Source organism: Chiroxiphia lanceolata, chromosome 11 (assembly GCF_009829145.1).
Source record: "Chiroxiphia lanceolata isolate bChiLan1 chromosome 11, bChiLan1.pri, whole genome shotgun sequence".
In the NCBI taxonomy this organism is placed as follows: domain Eukaryota; kingdom Metazoa; phylum Chordata; class Aves; order Passeriformes; family Pipridae; genus Chiroxiphia; species Chiroxiphia lanceolata.
Window position 1 is genome coordinate 16,294,435 of NC_045647.1, and position 22,974 is coordinate 16,317,408.

Here is a 22,974-nt window from a genome sequence, read left to right on the forward strand (position 1 = left end):
GACATGCACCTTTCCCTCCCACTCTTACATTTTGGCTTCTCTGGGGTCATTTTTCAATCACCAAATTCCCACACTGAGTTTCTTTGGCAATGTTTTCCAAGTGGGAATTACCAGAGTTCAGAAACTATTCCTGATTAGCAAGCTGAAGGCCCTGATACCAGAAAGCCTTTCACCCTGGGCACTGTGGTCACCTGGATGAACTCCACAGTGCCATTACAGTGATTTATTTTTTTTTAAGCAGAGGATCTGCAGAGTTGCTACACAATTAAACTAAAAGCTTTCACCTGTACATTATAAACCTGCCCCTTCTACATTCTGAAGCTGCCAAATTCGGATCTTAGAGCAGCAATAAAATACACCATTACTAAACCTAAACCAGCAGCCTAAAATCAAATTTTACAACTGCTGAATGCCCAAATTTTCAACAATTTAAAAAAAAAAAAAAATCAATCTGAAGGTTAAGATTGAACAAGTAAAGGAATAAGATGTGAGGAAAAGAGGAAAATGTTGCAAGGAAAAGTATTTTCTACCCAATAAGAAAGCTTCAATACGCATAAACCCTTGTAAAAAATCTTAATAAATATATTTAACGTTCAGATTTTTTTACAGATTAAAAAAAAATAATTTTTATTGAGACATATGTGTTCATGCTGGCATTTAAAATCTCAGACAAAACTGAAAAACAATGGAACGAAAAAAGAAAGTTTTATGACTAACCTCCTGGAACTTCAGCATGAGTGTGATTGTACTTAACACCTCCTGCAAGACACTGCTCAAACCCTCTTTCTCCTTTCAGCTGAGGCTTCAGAGTATTTCTGACAAGTTAATCAATGCCCTCAGAAATGAGGGATATGCTGAGTGCAGTAATCCCACAGGGCCAGCACAGCCACACGCTGTGCATTCCACTAATTTACTTGTAAACGTCAGGACTTTCTTGGTCCCCTCTTTACACTTCAAAACACTGACAACTCAATCCCTCTGCACCACACTGTGTTCTGCTCCAGCAACACTTACATTGCTTTTGGTCCTTGCCCCAGCGTTTTCCTCAGCTTTTGTTTTGTTTAATGGGTTTTAGTGTGGGTTTTTTTGGGTTTTGTTTTGGTCAGATAATTTTCTCATCAGTAAAGCAGCCCCTCCATGCCAAATAAGGGCATTCTTAGGTACACCTCATGATATAAACCACGTCATGCCTTCACACACACACTCCCCACTGGTAGGAACAGGAGCTCTCTAGGTGAAGTCTGTCAGCCAGGTTATGTCAGAAGGTGCATCTTAGATCTTCATTCATTACCCACGAGGCTGTTTGAAGAAAAGCTTGGAAAATAATAGTGAATAAAGAGAAAATTACTCATCTCTCTTTCACCATACTGACCAGTTCAGAAGACAAAATAATATCCAATCTTCTACATTGCCACTCCAATATCAGTGCTTCCAAACACGTGTGGAAACCTTTTTCCCCACACAGATCTTATGGAAAAAAATACATCCCTTTACTGCAAGCACATACAAGAACTGTTCTGCACAGGAGCATGTCATGTTCCTTTCTTCAAATAGCGGGAGAGGAACTGGCTTCTCACAAAGTGGATCAGCTTGGTCTCTGTGCAGAACATCGTCACAACGGTTGCTGCAAAGCACAGAGAGCCCACACCGATGTGGATCAGCCTTGCCATCCACCCCTTATCACAGCAGAAGAACACCTGCAACAAAGGAAACAAGCAATTGCAAGAAAACCAGTCAGCACAAAATAAATTTACTGTCTGGGTAACAAATAAGGCCCAACACCTCCCTTGACCACGCTACGGTGAGCGCGGATTGGCCACGTGCACTGATCCTACAGTAAAGTCACCTTTAGGAGGCACAACACTTGCTTTCTCTTAAGAAAATTCTGTCCACAAAAAATAAGCATTCAGTACATATCTGCTAAACAATAAAAAGTAAAAGCTCCTATTATCTGGCACGCAGAAAACCATTAATTGAGATGACATGACAACTCTGTGGTGCTATCATGCAGTTCTGCTACTTTGCAGCAACATATTAGGCTATTTTCTAACAAAACTGGAAATCTCCCATGCCAAAATATAAAGCTCTCCCTTCTCAGGCATAATGGATTTTCAAGTTGTCAAAATTTGTACACTGAAAAGCTACCATCTCTGTAATATTTCATCTATGCAATTACCACCTTGTAGTCTGAATAAATGTGATAAATGTGCTCTAAGGAATTTTTGTTTCTGTTCTGGTTTTGGTTGTTTATCACTTTTTTACTACAGAATTTTTAATAGGGGTTTTTTTGTGCTACTGCAAAAGTTCAGTTACTAATAACTAAGGACACGTTTATCTACAGACAGCAGAAATGTTTTAAAATTTATTTCACTTGTCAGACACACCTTGCACAGGTGGTAAAGATTACTTTGTATCAAAGATTAAATCTCTTAATATTATATCTCGCCTTGCTTGCAATGGAAACCTTCCAGTCTACCCTTCTTTCTTAATGCTTTTCTCTGCCTGTGGACACAAAAGTCATTTGACACTCATGTTCACAGTGAAAGGGAAGAGAAAGATGCTCACCTCTGAGAAACCAGTGATGACTCCACTGATGATATAAACCATCACCAAAAAGGGAGAGGGAAGCAAACCTGTCAGAGGCCTGTAAGTGCTTTCCTTGAAGTAATCATAGATGTAGTGGATGCTGTGAGCGATTCGAATGCCCATGTTAAAGCAGTTGGCAAGGATAAAGCCTATGCTGCCATGCCAGTGGGTCAGGAAATAAGAGATGCACAGAAATATGAAGGACAGGGCCAGCATAACAAAATTGTACCTAGGTTAAAACAAACAAACAAACAAACAAACAAAAGAAACAACTTAGCATTGCATAAAGTTACAGCGTTCCTTTACTGATGATCTTTTATTTTCTACAATAAGGAACAGAATTTCTCTTATCTTCTAGAGGAGAAGACAAATTTGAGAAGTGAGATGTTAAAAGACATACCTGAAAGAATGGAGAATACATCAAACAAACTAAACCAAGAACTACATTATGTGAAGGAAATTCTATTTCACTGATCAGCTGTACACTCATTTCAGAAAGCAAAATTTAGTAATGATCATTAGCAATGTAAAAACCTGTGGATTTTCTTGCTACTTTATTTTAGGAATGTATTAAAGACAATAAATGCTCAACAACATAAAACTGACACTTTATTTAGTTTTTGCTCCAAACAGTGGCTTGGAAAACAAGTTCACATTTTAAAGGGGTCATGAAAGCAGCCCTTGCAAAGTCAAAAAAGATCCTGCTTTGGTTGTGGAAAATAGACCTCACTGAGATTAATTTGGAAGGGCCACATCAGGGACAGCCTGAGTACAGAACCAAGAAATAATCCCAGCTGGAAGGGATCTCAGGAGGTCATCTAATCCAACCTCCTACAAAGTACATAAACCACTGAATTCACATCCACAATTTAGATCACTCCTAAGTGTATATATAGTAACTGTACATGAAAAGTTCTAACAGTTGCAAAGTTCTAATGAGTCAAATAATTGTTTTAAAAAGTATAATTTCCAGCTCATCTGTACAGAAAACACACACTTAAATTACTTTCCCAGTTAGTGATTTACTGAAAGCTAATTTAACAACCTGCATTTCTTAATTTCTGACCTTTTTACCCAAACATTTTAACATCTGCTAAAGGTTCTACATCTAAATCTACATGCAGACAGCCTAACCAGGAGTTGCTTTTCAGTGGGGCAGGATATTATCATGCTGATTTCAAAAGCACCAATTTCTTTATCAGGTCAGCACAAACAAATTAACAGGAATATTCTGGGGACAGTTTCCTACCTGTCCACCTCTTCTTTGCACATCAAAGCAAATGTAAAACATTCTGTTACTCCATTGACAGCAAGAAAGAGGACATATAATGAGTAACACCGGAGGAGATCTGGACCTAAAAAACATGTTACAAAGATAAACAGATCAATTCCTTGACCATTATGTAGTTTAGTGATATTTTAAAAAAAAGTATTATTGTTCCTATGCTAAAAATATTAATTCTTTGGGTCCCATTTGTTGCATGGGGGTTTTCTGTTTTAAACAGCTGAAGTCAGCAATTGTACATCATGGCTTAGCCAAATAATCCTTTAAATGCTGTTTTTCAACAATGTGATATTGCAAGAGGGTAGAGCCCCAAGCTTCATCATACTTCATTAGAGGTCCTCAGCATATTTTAGTTTAAGGGACTACTTATTAAAGACACTCTTACAAAGGCACAAATTCTGGATTTCAATGAGCTTAGTCACAGATTTCAATAGGAATTTTACAGGAAAAAAAAAATCTGCTGATTTATCAAAAAATTCATAATAGCTGCAGTTTCTCTTTTTAAAGGAATGGGGGTTTTTTGCCAGCTCTATAAATCTTTACCTGTTCCCAAACTGAGCATTGAGCCTCCATAAATATCCAGAGCCAGCTGAGAATAGGCATAGCCAAAAACAGTGATGGTAAGGCCAATCAGGAGCACAAGCTTCAGCAGCAATTCCAATACATTTGCAGCCATAGCAACATCATCCTGAAAAAAATGCAGTCACTGACATGAACCAGAATCAATGTCATGGTCATCTTCACACAGAAATGATACTTCACAGGAAAAATGAATTAGTTTGCACAGTGTAAAAAGGTGTGAAACTTATCCTTGGTTACTGAATTACCCACACAGATGGTCTTAACTTGGAACTTTTTTTATATATTTATTATTCCATTGTTTTTTCAGTTATAACATCAGGTACACTGGATATAAAATATACACATACATACACCTCTCTTAGCCCACCAATGACCTGAAGCACAGGACTGAACTCTGTGCTGATGTGCAAGTAGCAGGATTACCACAGGAAGGTCAGCCCAGGCTGACAGGAATATTACTTTGTGCAGTAAAGCTCTTATTCATTAATTCTCCACATACAATTCAAAAGTGCAAGAAAAATACAAATATTTCCTTCTCAAAATTGCACTCCCCAGAAACACTACTTAACAGCTTTTGATATTTTCAAGTATATCAAGAATTTATTTAATAGAAATAGTATGATTTCATGATTTAAATAATGGAAATACACAGTACAGCAGGCTTTACATCAGAGTTTGGAGGAGAGGATGTTCACTTCATTGGCACAAGGCAATACCACATCACTGCATATTTTAATTTCCATTTCTTTAGCATTTTACCTATTCTCTTGTCTTTTTTAGGTCCAGCCTCACTTGACATTTTTGTTCTCCACTTGAACTTTTCAATTTTAACAGCCTCAACACTCAAATTCAAACACACATTTCTGTCACACTTTTGTGATACAACTTATCTGTAACAAGAATCAAGCATTTGACATGTAATCAATCCAAAATAAACTTACCTGCTTCTGATCCTTTACAGCCTTCCCTCTTTCCAACACTTTAGCAAAAAAGACATAAAAACTCTCCTCAATAGGCAAAAAGACAAACCTGGCCACCAGTGAACCAAGATTATTCACGATATCATATACACCTTGAAAACAAAACCAGCAGCAATCTTTAATTTTTAGACGCATTTTAGTTCCAAGTCTTTAATAACAACAAGAATTCTAATTTAACATCTCCACTAAACAAAGAGAAAACAAATGGAATTTAGTGCAACACTGAAGCAGTGTTTTCTGAAGATTCTGACAGTCACAGCACCACAGCTCAAAATTGCAAGGCTGGCTCATAGATGGCAAAGGAGGACAAAAGCATCAGCTGCAGATGTAAATCTAATAACAGCACCAAACCAGGCTGAAAATTCTTATTCCTTACTGTAGAGGAATTAGGAGGATCCTGATAAATTCACTGAATGAGAACAGGAGGATAAGGATTTATGGATACAGAAGAAGAGAATGATATGTATCTAGTGAAAGTTATCCCTGTCTACAGCAGGGAGCTTGGAACTAGATGTTCTTTAAGGTCCCTTCCAACCCAGGCCATTCTATGTTTCTATGATCTTAAATCAAATTCTTTTCTCTATCTATATCAATCATTCTCTGAAATGTATCCCAAAAGTCACAAAGGCTTTGAAATATTTCCAGATTTTCAAATTATCTTCAAATACTTTAAGTCATTTTCAGAACCATCTCCAGAGCAGTGACTAAGAAAACTCTGTCACCATTCCACAGCACCATCACACTTACCCTGATCTCCAAAATTTAACACGTTCAAAAAAGTCATCACATATCGTTCCCCTGTAAGTTCAAAAACAAAAAACTTGAGAACAAGTCCCTAAATATTTCTCAATACTTGTTCTAGTATTTCCAATAGTAAATATTTAAGAGACTAAGGCAAATGGAACCTGGTTCAGGTTACCCTGAAAAGCTTCATTCTGGTTGGTAACAATCTCTGACAGTCTCCTGCCTCCCCCCACCCCACCAGGCTTTCTGAAGCTCTAAGTCCATTTTGTAAGGAGTGTTCACGAGCCCTTCCCCACCACGACTACACGTAAAGCCTCACCCTCTGTCAAAATCTGTTTCAAGAAGGACTGTTTGAAGAAACTCCAAGTCAAACGTGCTTCCTTCCAGTTAACAAAGGTCTGCAAAAAAAGTACTGAAATGTAATAAACATGATTGAACATACAGAGCAGAAACAGAAAATACAAAGCCAGTGCAATACTCCAGGCAAGCTCTAACTGGAGTGATGAGGAAACCCACTGTGTCACAGGTTCTAACAATCTCAAATATTATTTAAAATATTGCTAAATTCAAGGACCAACATCACTCTGATCTGGCAAAAACTTATTCCCTTGCTGAAAAGTACTGTTGTTGCAGATAAAGTACCCAAAAAAGCTTTCTACAGAAAATAGTAATTAGAGACCAGAAAAGGCCACATCTATGCTGTTTAGCATGCCAGTACAACTTCCACCTTCACTGTAGATATAAAGTGCTAACTGCTCTTCAAACTGTCCCCATAAGTCTTGCATCCAAGAACCACCTTTATCTTTTCAATCTGTAAATCTTTTCAAGATGTTGCCCTCCTTGCTGCAGCTTTTCATTCTTTCTTTGCCTCGCTTTTGTCTGAGAGATATTTGAGAACCTGTAGGATGCTGTGTAGCACCCTGGTTATTTTGTGGAAAGGTCCAAGTACCAAAATCCATGGTAAAATGGTTCTGGCTTCTTTCCTGCCTCAGGTCCAGTGATACTCTGCACAGTGCAGATGTTCTGTCTCCAGTTAACATTTTTCAATATCTTTGCACAAACCAAGTCAGTAACAACAAACTCTTTGCTGTTATGAGCTTATTTTTCTGACAAGGATTCTACTAATACAAACTACAAACAGGACTTTTATGTAATTTTTTTTTCTTTAACCTGCCATATCTTCTACAGTGCAGAAATATTCCCCAAATCAGTCAATTAACTCCACTGTCTCAAAGTAACTTTCAAAACAAAAGAATTTTAAGGGAGGGAGGGAAATCAAGAAAAACTGTGCAACCTACCTCATCTTCCACAAAGTTAGGTAACAAAGCTTTCACTCTAGCAACTGGAAATGACTTTTTTGTTGCTTCAGGTGATCCCAAAAACACCACAAAATAAGTTACATAGCACATTACCAGAACAGTGGCATATAAAAGCTGGAAAGATTGGAAAGGAGAGACAAAAAACAAAGAGTGATATAAAATTACCTTACAAATGCAGATTTACATGCTAGAATTACACAGTAGTTGCAAATTTAGTGGAAAGAAAATGTAAGTAGTCCTTATTCCTGTCGAATATTAAACTAGGTAAAGACTTTAACACCTCTCAAGAATGCTATTGATCTCTCTTTTTTTAAAACTGTAGGTTATCACAGTCCTTTGCTAACTTTCATGTTTTATTTAGCATTTTTAGAATGATTATTTAAAGTCCAATTACAAAGTAATTATTCACTCAATCAAAAATCAAATTGACAGAGTAGCTACTGTCTACATCTCTTACTTTACAGAATCATTTCCATCTTCCATCAGTTATGAGCCACCTACTACAACCACTGCAAAAAGTGAACAAAAAAAAAAAAGTAACCTGCTGTCCACATCTGCAGTGGATCACATTTTTATGTCTAGGTGAACTGAGAGTACACAGGCCACAACTCTATTTTTCAGGTGCCAATATATCCCTTCTTCACTGCAGTAAAGAAAAAATTTTAACCTGAATACATTGCACACGATTAGCACCTCCTGATAAGGTGATACAGGTTGGTGGTACAGGTTGATAAAGTTGCACATGATTAGTCTTCTACAGAGTAGAATCCAAAGTCTAATAATTCTGAAGCCAGATGGGGAACAGAGTCTTCAGGCATTAGAAGGTGTGACTCATTAAGAAAAAGAGTCCACATAAAGCTTACACAAAATAACATAACTTTATTTGCAAAATGTGCCTTCACAGGCAGAATGTCCTTCCTTGTACCTCCATTAAACTGCTCAAGGCACCAAGTCAACAAGTATCAGGAAAATACTAAATACAAGTGCTAAACCCTAAACCTCCCAGGAGCTTTTTCCCCTCAGCTTCCCAAAATTCTTTAACAGGCTAAATGTCAAAGGCAAATAAAAATTCAGGTGAGTGAAAACACAGAAAACTTACCTGAGCCAAGGCAAAAATGTAAAGGCCCCACTGAGGATAAAGGATTACTAAAGTAACTGTCAAAATGCATTTTGATACTACTGAAAGGCTTTCAGCAATTACCTTCAAGAAAGAGAAAACAGAGAAGAGTTATTTTCTGCCACTTACACAACTTTAGAATACATTAGTTTAACACACAGAATTTATGTAGGAATGTAAGATTTTTAAAGTCAGTGTGACTTTATCACAGAGTTTCTTCCTGCTGAGCTGGCCAGCTTAAATTGTAATTTCTCTGTAAATTTTCTATTCTTCCATTTCAGAACTCCTCCATTGCACTTTCTCAGTCCTTTGTATGGGATAGAAGGGAGAAATCTTTGCCTGAGACTATTCTCAATTGCTACATTCCACAGTTTTATACCAACAATCAACTGAAATGCAGAGTTATGGAAGCAGTGTGCCTCTCACAATTAAAACTTGTAATTAAGCATTTAATGATCTCAAATGTGATAATTTCTAAATAAACCAACTTTCTTGCTTGAATGGTTACAAATTGCTATCTATGTTACAACCATGCCATACAGTACTAAACAGGACACATAGGGGGGTTTTATATGCTTGAATACAAAAAGCTCTAGGTCAGTTATGTGTTCAAGAGAAAGACAACTCCCTCCCCATGTACTTTACTAACCTTGAGTCTCACAAACAAATGAGCTTGTGCTAAAACCCAGCACGGTTCTCCCAGAAGTTCAATAACTGCAGAAAGGCCAAATGCCACCACACCAGCCTGATAATGAGGAACCACAGAAGGATCAGGGACTTCGAGCAAGTGCAGCCAGATTAAGCCCAAGAAAACAGACCAAAAAACACCAAGAGGGACTCTAAAAAGTTAACATAAAAACTAATTAATACAAAAAAAGAAAAAAATCCCAATGAATTAATGTTATTACTAAACCAAGAATGCATTCTTTTTTGTTGTAATGAACATCTTTATGTCACTCTTTGCAAGACACAAAAAACGTTTTCCTCACTTGTCTATTTTCTACTTAAGAGCCTAACATAAGGTCAAATATCTGCATTCTTGTGCCCTAGGACCAAACAATTCTGACATCCCACATCAGCCTGCAGAACACCACAAATTCTCACTGCTGCAAATTTACAGTCTGTGTTTGCCAGGGGTTTGTCAGACAAGCTTTGATGGATCTTGCTCTAACAGACAAAGATGCCACCACTCCAATTGCAAATTTCACTCTTCCAGAAATCGCTGATTCTCCAGAGAGCAACACCAGAGTGAGCATGAGGAAATGCCTGTGTGCCCCTCAGGTGTGCCAACTCACTGTGCTCTGCTGGAGCTCAGAGCCACTTCCATCAGGAGTGCAGCTAAAAAACCAGGCCAGGCACAGGAGAGCAAACATGCATTCCCTTCTGCTGACACTGCTTCAGGAACACGGAGCTTCTGGCAGAGTGAACAAAGTTTTACACCCCTTTTATTATTTTATTATCAGACTCCCTAAGGCACTTGACATCGAGCTCCTAAGACATATTTCAGATGCTTCATGAAAGCTGCTTTTCATTTTAAGTGATGCTTCTCTACGAAGAAAAATTTAAATAAAAAAAGATGCACACAGTTAATGTTATTTCTGTCATTTAAAGCCCATTTAAAAGGCTGTCACACAGCATAAAGTTGAGTATAATACAGTTAAGAGAACAGAATTATTGCATTTTAAATATTAGTATTAAACCTATCCCTGAAGGGGTCAATCTCTCTTCTTTATACCTGGATGCAGATGACCATAAATAACTCCTCACTTCTGGGCCAGAGCCAATTACCAGTTGGGTGGTTCCAGGAAAACTCATTAGGGTGCCCTAATGTACTATTTTATCATGCAGGGATAGTCTCCCGTTGTATCAAGCAAGTAAATTTACTTCCCAACCCACTTAATTGTGTCTGCACAGCAGCTACAGCTGACAGAGGGAAAGAGCAGAGGAAGAGAGAATGTATCCAGGAGCCAGAAGAGAGAAATAAGTCATAAAATCCATTTTGCTGCAATGTGTGATTACACACTCTGGCTGCAGCATCACGTGGACTTCAAGCTCTTCTGCCATAAACTGCTGAAAGCAGTTGTTCTACTTCCTTCCTGTTTTTTAATTCCAACGACCCTTTCTTTCACCTTTTCACACCCCCCCTACCCAAATATTTATGCTGCCTGCCATTAATCAACATCAGGGCTCAAGAATAAAAACTTGGTCGGGGGGGGGGGATACCTAAAGCAAATTCACAAATGTGCATCAGGTAATATAAGAGCAAGACTGAGCAGGCAGAGGAAGGGGAAAAAAAAGACTTTGTGCAACAGGGTTTTCCTTCAACAGCTACAATGTAAATGGAACTCTGGTTGAGCAACAGAACAAATGGCTCCTGGTAACACCTTTGGCAATGCACTTTCCCACCTGCTCCAAAAAGAAATCTAGTCCATAAATGCTAAAACAACAGTCTTGACCAGCTTCCTGCATCAGCCCTGAAACATGACTATGGCTTCTAAATGCTCAGTGCTAAAATAATTACCTTAGTAAATAAACACTTCCTCTCATTCTGTGAGCTCTCAGACAAGAATTAGAAACAAATTCTAAAGAAGTGAACTTTTAGAGGTATCTTACGTCAGCCACAAGAGATTAATTGTTTTGGTCCAGTTTCTCTTTGTACTTCCACTCAAACAAGCTCTGCGAAACGCTTCCCTGGCGAGGAAGACAACTGTGGAGTACAGCAGAGTCAGCCTAAAGGAGGTGGAAAGGAAAAAAAAAAGAAGAGAAAACTATTTCTTTACATACTACTAAAATCCTTCATGCAGTAGCATGACAGACAGACAAATCTTAACAGGTATGCAAACATGGTGATTTGAGCTAAATTACCACCTCTTCCTAAAAAAAAAAATAAAAAGAAAAAGAGGTAAAGTAATTAGATGTGATTACTCGAATGGCAAGAATACATGGTACAAACCAAAAATGCAGAGACAAGGTGTACCCTATGGGAACAGCATGTTGTGTCTGGCTTTTCCTTTGCAAGGTGATGGTTTAAACATGGAAAACAGGCCAGTGTTACCAGTGTTTCAGGGCAAAACAGAACTGTGGAAGCATTAAATGATCAAACCCAAAAGTAGATTAAACAGCGTTATGTAGAGCATAACTATACAACATAACTAAGCAACACTATACAGACCACAGAGCCGAGATCCAGCACCCACAAGCATCGTCCCAAAGCCCTCCTGGGGGTGCCTGAAGGATGTCCAGGGTCGGATGCGGGGCACGGGCCGCCTGCCCGGGGGCTCTTCAGCCTCCTCCTCCTCACCTGACATTGACCACGCCGATGAGCTCCCTGGAGAGGTAGCGCAGCGTGAAGGCGTTCAGCGCGAAGGTGACCACCCGGAACAGCACCTGTGGAAGAAGCCGCACGGGAAACACCTGCGGGGCACGGCCGAGCAGGAGGAGGAGAAGGAGAAGGGTTGAGGCGGCCCCGCACCTGCAGCAGGGCGCTGGACGAGGCCAGCCGGGCGGTCTGACCGAGCACGTCCTGCGCCGCCATCCCCGGGCCCGCCGCAGGAAATGGCGCGGCCGCCGTCGCGCCGGATCCCGTCAGAGCGGGGGCACCGCCCCGGCCCGGCAGCACTGCGGGGACACCGCCCCGGCACCGGGACGGGACCGCGATGGGGCTGAGGGGACACCGCCCCGGCACCGGGACGGGACCGCGATGGGGCTGAGGGGACACCGCCCCGGCACCGGAACGGGACCGCGATGGGGCTGAGGGGACACCGCCCCGGCACCGGAACGGGACCGCGATGGCGCTGAGGGGACACCGCACCGGAACGGGACCGCGATGGGGCTGAGGGGACACCGCCCCGGCCCCGGGACAGGGACCGCGATGGGGCTGAGGGGGCACCGCCCCGGCCCCGGGATGGGGCTGAGGGGGCACCGCCCCGGCACCGCGATGGAGCTGAGGGGGCACCGCCCCGGCACCGCGATGGAGCTGAGGGGACGGGCTGAGGCAGGAGGGGAGTGGCCGGTCCGGCGGCGCTTGGGGCAAACTGGGAACGATCCAGGAGCTCCAAGCACCCACCGGCGCCAGCCAAGCAGGTGTCCCTCCAAAGCCACCCCTAAACTCCACACTGGCTTAGGGGAGGAGATACCCTGGTAAATAGTATTTTCTGATAAAGCTGTTTGTTTTTTTCCAGAGATTTCTGAAAAAAAAAATCTGCGTGAGTTCCATCAGTCCCTTTCTAAACTTGAGGGCGAACCCTCCAGCCTTCCCTGACTCTAAGGAGAAAGGCAGCTGAAACAGAGGTAAAATACACTTGCTGCAGGATCAAGAAAGGTTCTTATTTCATTCTGTGTAGAAGAAAAAAAAACAAAACCAAACAACTCTACACACACACACAAACAACAACAACAAAACCGGAAAACAAACAAACACAAACAAAAAAACCAAAACAAAAACCAGCACAACCACATAAACAACCAAACAAACCCACATAAAACCCATCAAACCCCCAAACAAACAAAAAATCCACCAGCCAAACACAAAACCCATTCCCAAAAGCCAATACACCTTCAAATAGCACAATGCAATTTAACCATAACAGATCGAATCTGGTAATATGCTGACTTGAAGCCTTACAAGTAGACAAGACTTTAAGACTTCAGGCTCATTGTAAATCTGCACAGTTCCATACTATTTCAGATTACCATTTAAGCAGCAAAATATAAAAAGAATGTATCTTTCCATGTTACAGAACATTCCCTTCAAAAGCACCGCGCTTCCAGCTCAGAGGTCACATTTTTCTTAGCAATGCTACAGTTGAGCTAAAACTTTTCATGTCTAACAGCAGCTGTTAGAGGAGGGGGCAAGAAGTATTTGAGCCCTACTTAATTCAGCTTCTTCGTGACAGAATATGAACAGCAACAGTTTAAATCAGGGTCTTAAGAGAAACTAGATAATCAACCAAAATTCTTCAAGTTCATGCAAAGCAGCCATCTCTCCCATCAATTGTCTTCTGCTTGAAACCCCCTCCTTCTCTGAGCCATTTCCTCCACTACTTTTTTCCTTCAATGTTCAGAGTAAAGTTTTCCAGGTTTTTTGTTTTGGTTTCTTTTTTTTTTCCCTTTGGTCATTTTTCCTAATAACATTATTTAACTAATCTGGAAGTGATGTATAAATGTAGACATATATGGTATCCTATGATAAAAACAAACAAAAAATGCCACAAAAAAAAGGGGTTATTATCCCACTGTTAAGATAGAGATATGGGGATAGAGAGGAGAAATTAATCTGCATTGGGTAATTGCAGAGACAGATTTTGAGTCATAGAAGAGTACTGTAGCTAGAGGGGAGGAAACATTGCCATTCCTTTTTCCTTTAAGCAGTTTTCCACTTCTTAAATGGAAAAAGCAATTAAAAATATTGCCCTAACTCAGGCTGTGGAGTTTTCTTAATGACAGCAATGGTGACAGCAGAAATCAAAAGACTTCTAGCATGTTCTGGCTTGTGCAGCCTGATCCAATGCTTGAGAACCCTTTCAGTGTAAAATTTTCCCTAATATCCCATCTAAACCTCTCCTGGCACAACTTGAGGCTGTTTCCTCTCATCCTGTCACTTGTTTCTTGGGAGAAGAGACCAACACCCACCTGGCTACCACATCCTTTCAGTAGTTGTAAAGACAAATAAGGTCTGCCCTGAGCCTCCTTTATAATTTTGATCAGTTATAAGCTGCCTACTACAGCCTCTCCTCATACATCTTGTGCTCCAGACCCTTCACCAACTTCATTGCCCTTCTCTGGACACGCTCCAGCATCTACCAACACTCCAGTAAGAAGGACTCATGTTCTTCTCCATCTGATTATGAATGTTTTCGTGACAAAAATAGGTAACTTCAATGAAACACGAGAAATCAATGTGCTAACTGGAGGCAATTGTCTGACCTTTTCAGGCATCTGCCATGGGCAGAAGTGACAACTCAGTCATGTTTTGTTGGACAGTTTGGCTTGTCACCTCATAAAGCCGAAACAGAAGCAGCTGCAAAGCCTGGGGTTGGTGGAAAAAGAAGAGAAACAACTGTAACTTGAGCTGGGTTTTTATACGAACCAGCTTTGCCCCTCGGCCCCCTCGGGCACTGAGGCGGCTCAGCCGCCAGGTGGCGGCACCGGCCCCCGCAGGGCCTGAGGGGACGGGCCGGGGCCGCTCCCGCTCCAGCGGCGGGTCCAGGCCCTGCCCCGGGCTGTGTCCGAACGACAGGCAGAGCGCGCCAGCTCGTGATCGGAATGTGGCACAGCACCAGTCCAAATCGGAGCAGGAGCAGTGTTTCACAGAATCACGGAATGCCCTGGGTTGGAAGGGACCTTAAAGATCATCTCGTTCCAACCCCCTGCCATGGGCAGGGGCACCTTCCACCCGTCCAGGCTGCTCAGAGCCCCATCCAGCCTGGCCTTGACTACTTCCAGGGATGGGGCAGCCACAGCTTCTCTGGGCAACCTGTGCCACTGCATCACCAACCTCACAGTAGAGAATATTTTCCCTAATACCTCATCTAAACCTTCTCTCTTTCAGTTTAAAGCCATTTCCTCTTTGTCCTGTCACTCCATGCTCATGTAAAAAGTCCCTCTCCATCTTTCCTCTAAGTTTCCTCCAGTTACTGGAAGGCCACAATTAGGTCACCCTGAAGCCTTCTCTTTTCCAGCCTGAACAACCCCAATTCTCCCAGCCTTTCCTCATAGCAGAGCTGCTCTATCCCTCTAAACAAGTTGTTGTCCCTCCTCTGGACTTGCTCCAACAATTCCTTATCCTTCCTGTGCTGGGGGTCCCAGAGCTGGAGGCAGCACAGCAGGTGGGATCTCACCAGAGTGGAGCAGAGGGGGAGAATGCCATCCCTCACCTTTTGCCCACGCTGCTGGTGATGCAGCCCAGGACACAGTTGGCTTTCTGGGCTGTGAGCACACATTGCCAGCTCATATTCAGCCTCTCATCCACCAGCGCCCCCAAATCCTCCTCAAAAAATAAATTGACCTATCAGTTAAATCAATTTTATTCACAACCATGTATGAGTATGCTTAACAAGTGAGTCAACAGAAAATGCTTACTTTTAGTAATATAATTTGAGAATAACTTAAAAGAGGACCAAGTTACTGAACTGGCACACAGTGTCACAACAGTTTCACGAGAATATGAAATCAAAACAATTGCTCTCCAATTTCCACATCAGGCAATGCCTACTTAGAGCATTCCTGCATCCTCTCATCACAACATATCTTTTGGTTGTCCTGAGGCAACTGTTTGTGGCAGGATACTCTAAAATAGTTCACTTTCCTTAACACCAAAGAAGGCAAGATTGACTACTGCAAAGACCTTGACTTCCAAAGTTAGGCTGCATCTGGAACTAAACTAGGCCAGATGTTCCTCCAGCAGTCCCCATACACTCCTTGACTTGGGACAATGGGATAAACATGTTATTAGAGGTAAGCAGAACCTCTACATCAGAGAGAACTCCTTCGATCTACTCCAAAGTTTAATGAGTCCAAAAAGGCCAGACAGCTTTATATACAGGCCTTAGAATGAGTTGGGACTGTTCCTTCAGAATTTAAAAAATGAAAAATCTTTGTGTTTCAATAGCTTCAATCTGTGTTTACACCTGGGGAACTTGGGGTATTTAATTATTCCGTTAATAAGTTATTTCAAGATGAAAAGTGGACTTTGATTTCAAATCACATCTTTTATACAGACTGAAAATTTAAAACCTGTTGGAACAATTAGAGAACTTCCATAGTATCACCTCCCTCAGAGAGGAAATCCTCTTCAGCTAAAACATTATAGCTAATTTCCCTCAGGACAAAATTTCCCAAATTAACAACAAGGTGACACTGGAAAGCAGGAATCTATTGAATCAGCAGTGAGTCCTTGAAAGAAGCCTGATCAGTTCTAATTTCTTATCTGTCCTAAAAAAAGTTTCATTGCAGAACCAAATTCAAATCCAGTATAAAGGATTGTCAGCAATTTTTATATTATTAATCCAAATAAATACTGCAGTTTACAGTTAGTAATATATTTTCGTTTCTTCATTTTTATTTGTGGCTTTCCATTCCCTTAAAGGTCCCATGAAGAATCAAGCTAGAAAATCAACTGTGCTATGAAATCATAGGCAGTTCTCTGCTGCTGCCTGATACCTCCTGGAATAGTGCATGATGTAACACAAAATGACAGACTGGGCTGGGAGCTAAAGACTGTAGATTTCTACAGCTGCTTAAAAAGCTTTTAGCTTTGGAGTCAGGACCAATTTTAGAAACGAGCAAAACAAATACTCAAAACCCCTGATGCTGCCTGAGCAACCTTCCCCCTCAACAGCACCTTGCCCAGTTTCTTCAGTGCAGAGAGACCAAGATCCTCAACATCCCCAGGGAGCAGCCAAATGCTGCTGCTCATGTACCCAGCCCTGCTCTGGGCCTCTGCAGCTAGGGGGAGAGGCAGTGAGGGCAGCAGGCCCTGAGAGCATGGACTGCATTAACAGATGGATACACACTGCTCTTCCCATCCCTCTGGCCTGCATCAGGATTCTGCCTCATGGCTGGACATGTGGATTCTAGTAAAGCAGAGGAGTGGGTACAGAGCTGGCTCTGCACAGCTCACTTATCACAACACCCCCACCATGCTTTGTAGGGAGTGTGATGCTTAACACAACTGCCCTGCCTCTGCTACAAGTCCACACTTTGCCATTTAACTAACAAGGACAAAATACTTGTATTATTATTTTCCCTATTCTGCTCAGAAGTCTTTTGCCAGCACAGGACAAATTACATTAAGTGTGGGTTTAATTTTCTTTGGGGTTTTTTTCCGAAAAGAAAGCATAGAAGAGATCTGTCTCTTTGTTCCTGATCATATAAAAGCTTGTTCCTTCTCAGAAATAAGTAGGAGGTTTGGGTCAAAGCAGAGAGTCACATGGAGACTTACCAGACTAGGCACTAAATCTCATTAAGATTTCTTCCCTCCTCTGAGCACCCCTCTTGGATCAGAGCAATATCTGGGCTTGGGGATGTAACATTTCCAATTCAGTGCAGAACTGCAGGAAGAAAAAGAAGAGAGTCACAGGCCATTCACCAGCTAAGGACACATTAGGAGTTACTGCTGTGCCAGATTTTCTTCCCTCCAACCAAAGTGTCCCCAGAGGGATTTTCAGACTAATTCCCCAGGCCCTGTGGACTGAGTTAATCTCCCTGTGCATGTTAAATGGTTAAACAAAAATCTGCATTTTTTTTTTCTTGGCTGCCTTATTAGTTCAGCAAGGATTTCATTTATATCCTTTCTTTGGGATGAAAGAATAAAGGGGCTTTTTGAAGTATGCAGAGCAGTGGTTTTTTCTGTGATATGCAACATTTGAAACCACAGTGTCCCAGCTTTACAGAGTAGCCCTTGACTTTGTAATGTTCATTTTGCCTCACACATTTTCACAGTGCCTTTAATGCACTGTTTATATGTAATTTGATCAACCAGTTTTTATTAGCCTATCAATTTCACTTCTGAATTCAACTTTTATTTATTGAAATATTTTATGTATTAAGTATATGGAAGACTGACACTTTTTATACAAGTAAAATGTAACAAACAAATGTTCAACTCAAAGGAAAGGCAAAGAAATGTAGCAAATATACAAGTCAGATAGTAAAATATTAAAGATTGGATAGTGCTAAATTTTCAAAAAGCCTGTTAAGTTATTGAACTGCATACTTCACAGTATATTAGGCAGATTTTAAGAAATCTTATGTATTGATTAGAAGAGCAAAACCAAGTGTTTTGCTGTCTGCTGCAATGCTGTCTACTTCCAATAAGCTCTACATTTTTCTTGGTCTCTTTTCAATTCAGAAATCTGTGACATTCAAGAGACATTCTAAAAATCTACAAAGAACATCTTCTGGTTAGTTAATCTGGGGGATGTAATAAATTAAAGTATTTTGTCACAAGAACTGGCAAGCCTCTTGCTTAGAATTCTTGCAAAATTTGTACATTCCTTGAACATGTACATAATCAATTGTGCACCATCTTTACTGTCCTATGTGTTCTAAATACTAAACATTTCCTTTGTATGTATGCATATATGTTCAACAAAAGATGATTTCTGTCTTGCCTTTCTTAAGGCTAGAAATTCCAGCCATTTTTGCTGCAATCTAAGTCTCTGTCTTACCTGTCTCTTAAGTGGCTTAGGAAGCTTTGTATCAGTCCCTCACTTTGAGCACTGATAGGCAATTTATCTAATTGCTGTGTGCTTTTGAAGCATATCAATATATAAAATAAGAAAAATATAATGGAACATTTATCATGTCAGCAGTAATCATAGATAAGAAGTTCTCTGGTGGATTGTTTCTTTTACCTTGTAAAACCTAACTGCCTTCATTTATTGCTCATGTCAGGTATGACAACTTCAACTATCACTCTGATCAGTACTGTTTCTGGAAGGCAGGAGATCCCAAATCCTACCCTATAAACCTGAATTGTAAAGATGGTGGTGAGTAGGTGTACATTTTACCTCATTCCTATGCATTCTGTAGGATTAACCTCACAGTAACACTTGCTGCTGCAGTTTTGGTGCTAATGCATTACTAGTGAACAGCCAGCCATGTTTTCTGGACATAACAGCCAGAATAAAATTACAGAAATAAGATTTTGCAGCTGTGAGCACTTGCACTTGAAAACCCTTCACTAACTAGTGCTGGGCATTTTTACACTACAAAATTATTCCATGAGCTCCAGGCTACATCCCTTGAGAAAAAAAATGTACTTGAAAGAGAGGTGCAGAAAGTCTGCTAGCTATACAAACACATATGTTCACCAACACTATTTGCTTTAATAGTCATATAGAAATAAGGCTCTGTTCATTAAAACACTTTCACAGCTGCCAAGTATTCATGGAGAATAATCCTGTATTTAAGAAATCAACAAGAAGTGTTATTAAACTTACTTTGACCTCAGCATGATTTGTCTGTGCATGAAATAACCTTAAGACTTTTGAAATCAACAGTGACAATAACTCAGTGAACACAGTAAAATATGCACAGTGGAAGGACTCAACTGGCAAGTGCTTCTGAAATACACATCAGAGGAATTTGGATTCTGCAAATGCACTGAATGCAAGATATTCCTGAAAAATATTCCAGTTTCTCTTTCCTTTTCTTCATGTCACTGAGAGACTTACTTTTGAAGTAGATGGTGACGTGCAGGAGTTACTTTACAACCAGGAGGATATCTGATGTGAAATGGAATGAGTGCTTTTGCTACCCTAAGTAATTCAGCATCTAGGAGGAGAAGGATCACTCAATGCAATGCCTTACAGAGGCTGAGAATACAGAATTTGTGAGTCACCATACACTGCCTTCAAATTACATTCATATGATATTATATAATACTGTGCATGATCACCTGTCGATCAGAGTTAATTATCAGTCAGGGATGTATTCATGTCATTCATTTCCATCTCACTTGAGAGCTGACTTTCATTCTCTACTGAAATAACCCCTCTCAGCAAGACAGTGATTAGTGTGACAAACTGACAGAATAAAATACCTTCAGCTGCTTTATGGGACCTCCTCTAGCATTCATGACAGCTACAGCTAAGTGGAAAACATTTTTTGGATTCCTCTTCTTCCTCAGTGGCAAACAAGGGATGTCTTAAAAAAGACAGTCCCAGCATATGTTTACCTATTCAGTTTCAGAAAATCCCACGTTATCCTTCAACAGTCAAACTTCACTTTCAGTACAAAAACCTGAAATATTAGAAAAAAAAAACTCACTAGCAATATGGGAAGCAGAACTTACACTGTGCACAGTAGAGTTCTCTCAATTAAAAATAAGGGTAAAGGAGAGCTCCCAAAAGGCCTGTTTACCTTTACCTTACCTAAAAATAACTTCTCAATATAGAGAAATAATATTGAGAGCCAAAATTATCTCTGCCTCTATTCCAGATGTCCATATAGTCAAGCTACTGAGCTTCATTGCCTCCACCTGAATCAAAAACATGACTTCATTGCATATCCTTCTCTTCAGATAAAAGCACAGCTATTCTCTTCATGCTCAAGGAGGCCCAAGGTCATAAGACAACTCACCTTGAAAGTCCAACTGTTCTCAGTTCATCAGGAATAAGACTCTGCTCCAAGTCTGGCTTCACTGCCATCTTTGCTGGCTCAGTCTGTAGACTTATATGGAACAAACAAACATAGGATGTCTTCAGCTCTAAGGACACCAGCTGTCCTCAAACATCACAGTTACAGTGATAGAAAAACAGAAAAGACAAGTGAGATTAGTCATCACATGAGAGATCTTTCTGCAAGTCTTCAAACACAAGATCTCATGTCATGCTAACAATAGGAAGGGATTTCCCCAACCTTGTCCGTTAAGGAAATGTAAAGTAAAACTCTTGCTTCTTTACTAAACAAGCTGCTCTAAAAGACCTTTTTTTTTTCCAGCTTTGCCAATCATTCTAAGTTTGTGTGGTAAGCAGTCAAGTAGAAAAAAAATATTTCCCTTTGTTCAGCCAAGTTGTAACTGTATTACAACTGAACCGTGATGTGTCAACAGTTTGTCTGAACTTGAAAGAAAGAGAAATTAATATATCCACTCTCACTACTAAGATTTGGTTGAGAAGGTGATTGAGGGGTTTTTTTTAAGCAACAGTATATTAGCCTAAATTCACAATTGGAATAAAGCCCCCAAAGATAAGAGCAACAAACTGTTGCCTCAACTGGGCTACTCACTTTTGCTTCCTCTCTCCCTCTGCAGGTTCATGTTTTAGTTGCAGAGGGTAAAAATTTGCCTATTACAATAGAAGATGTTGTCATCCATTAATGCATTCCTGACCTTGCCTAAATCCTGGTGAAAAGATTGCTGGTAGTGCTGTGAAGACACCTGGGCATAAATTATCAGGCAACTTAAATATACACATAAATAGTAAAGGCAGAGCTTTAACATGAATAAGAAGGCACTAAAGACACATTCAGTGGGCTCTATTTCCTTCCCTCATAATTGCATGAGGGCTGAATGGGCACCTTGATGCTCATATTTCTATATTCACTATGCTTTCCATGTTCCTAAGAATTTATGCTGTGGAAAGACTTCTATTTCCTACCAGATATTAAACTGTACCAGAAAATCTGCATCCCTACATCAAGAGTCATGGTGTGACTTTTTGCCCCGTGGAACAGAGGTTGGAAACAAACACAGTCAACTCTATAGCCCATAAGACAACAGAAGTAACTCAAATAAAAAAAAAAAACCACCAAAACAATAATAATAGTAAAAAAGGTAGGCCTTCCCAGGTTTATAGGAGTTCAAAATTCTTGAAAAGATTTATTGTCCTTACCAAAGGGGAGAAACGGAATGAGCAGCTGACAGAACTGCTCATGCCAGATCAAAGGAGCTGGGCATCCCTCTCACAAATGCTGGTGTCCACACAGAGCAGTGCACATGCCTGGCAAGGAAAGCCACACCCTGGCTCTTGTATTCTCTCTTGCATCTCTGACCACTGCTCCCATTAAAGAGAAACACCATTAAATGGAAGAAGTTTCATCTTCCTGACTTCACAAGCATTCCACTAGAAAGCTAAAGGCACAGCACACAACTGCTACCAATCTGGAACCTTAACTTGTCACCTTTACTCACCACTCTGCAGCTTGCAGGCCGTGGTTCACACCACAGTTCTTTCATCAGAAGATTTCAGAAGCCCTGTGTACTTCACCGTGTGTTTTTAGACCTCCATGTCTGTCCTACCTAAACATAAACTTAAAATTCTTTTCTTAGAAACCAGTAATATCAGAGTCTCACTGTAAGAGAAGTCACAGGAGTTGTTTCAGGTTTTCATGTATGGGAGAATACTCCCACTCACATCCTGAAGAATGTGGGGAGGTTCAAACAAAAGGATCTGACCACATGTCTGAGACTAAACCAGCAATACATATCTTCTTCTGCCCACACCCTACTCCTAAAACCCAATCTGTTACAAAACAAGTTCCTTTCCATCTGCATGCAAAGCTCACTATTTTATGTTATCAGTCTCACTAAAAGTCCAACAGAAAGAGCCAGAAATTGCTAATGGCAAAGAGTTAGTACCAAATTTGAAATCCTTTCAGTCAGACACCCAGAGAACACTGTAACATTCTTATAGAAACATCTAGGAACACATGTCCCTTCTGACCATTCCACTGACACTGAATTCTCAAACTTTCACTTGAATCACTTCATCCTTTCTCAGATACTAAACTGTACTGGGCTTTGTTCTGTAAAACTGTCGATAATGTTTTCAGATCTATATGCAGGGTTACTGTGGCCTGGGAAAGTGCTAGTCAGGAAATTATGTAAGAAATTAGGTTTATTTTGTTACTACAATT

At 40.5% G+C, this 22,974-nt stretch overlaps 1 protein-coding gene and 1 long non-coding RNA gene across 2 annotated transcripts; both read right to left on the reverse strand.

Moving 5' to 3' along the window:
* Positions 1-289: 289 nt before the first annotated feature.
* On the reverse strand, positions 290-12,275 carry RFT1 (RFT1 homolog). The gene is made up of 13 exons (XM_032699303.1): positions 12,086-12,275; positions 11,915-12,000; positions 11,227-11,343; positions 9,263-9,452; positions 8,596-8,697; positions 7,476-7,610; positions 6,497-6,575; positions 6,181-6,231; positions 5,395-5,525; positions 4,415-4,559; positions 3,836-3,941; positions 2,566-2,815; positions 290-1,697 (listed from the first exon to the last, which is right to left on the reverse strand). Exons 1-13 carry the CDS (start codon positions 12,146-12,148, stop codon positions 1,533-1,535), a joined length of 1,620 nt encoding a protein of 539 aa, XP_032555194.1. The 5' UTR covers positions 12,149-12,275; the 3' UTR covers positions 290-1,532.
* Positions 12,276-13,132: 857 nt separating this feature from the next.
* Positions 13,133-20,341, reverse strand: LOC116792401. The gene is made up of 3 exons (XR_004359112.1): positions 20,294-20,341; positions 17,555-17,663; positions 13,133-14,641 (listed from the first exon to the last, which is right to left on the reverse strand). It is a non-coding gene; the product is annotated as an uncharacterized LOC116792401 (long non-coding RNA).
* Positions 20,342-22,974: the final 2,633 nt, after the last annotated feature.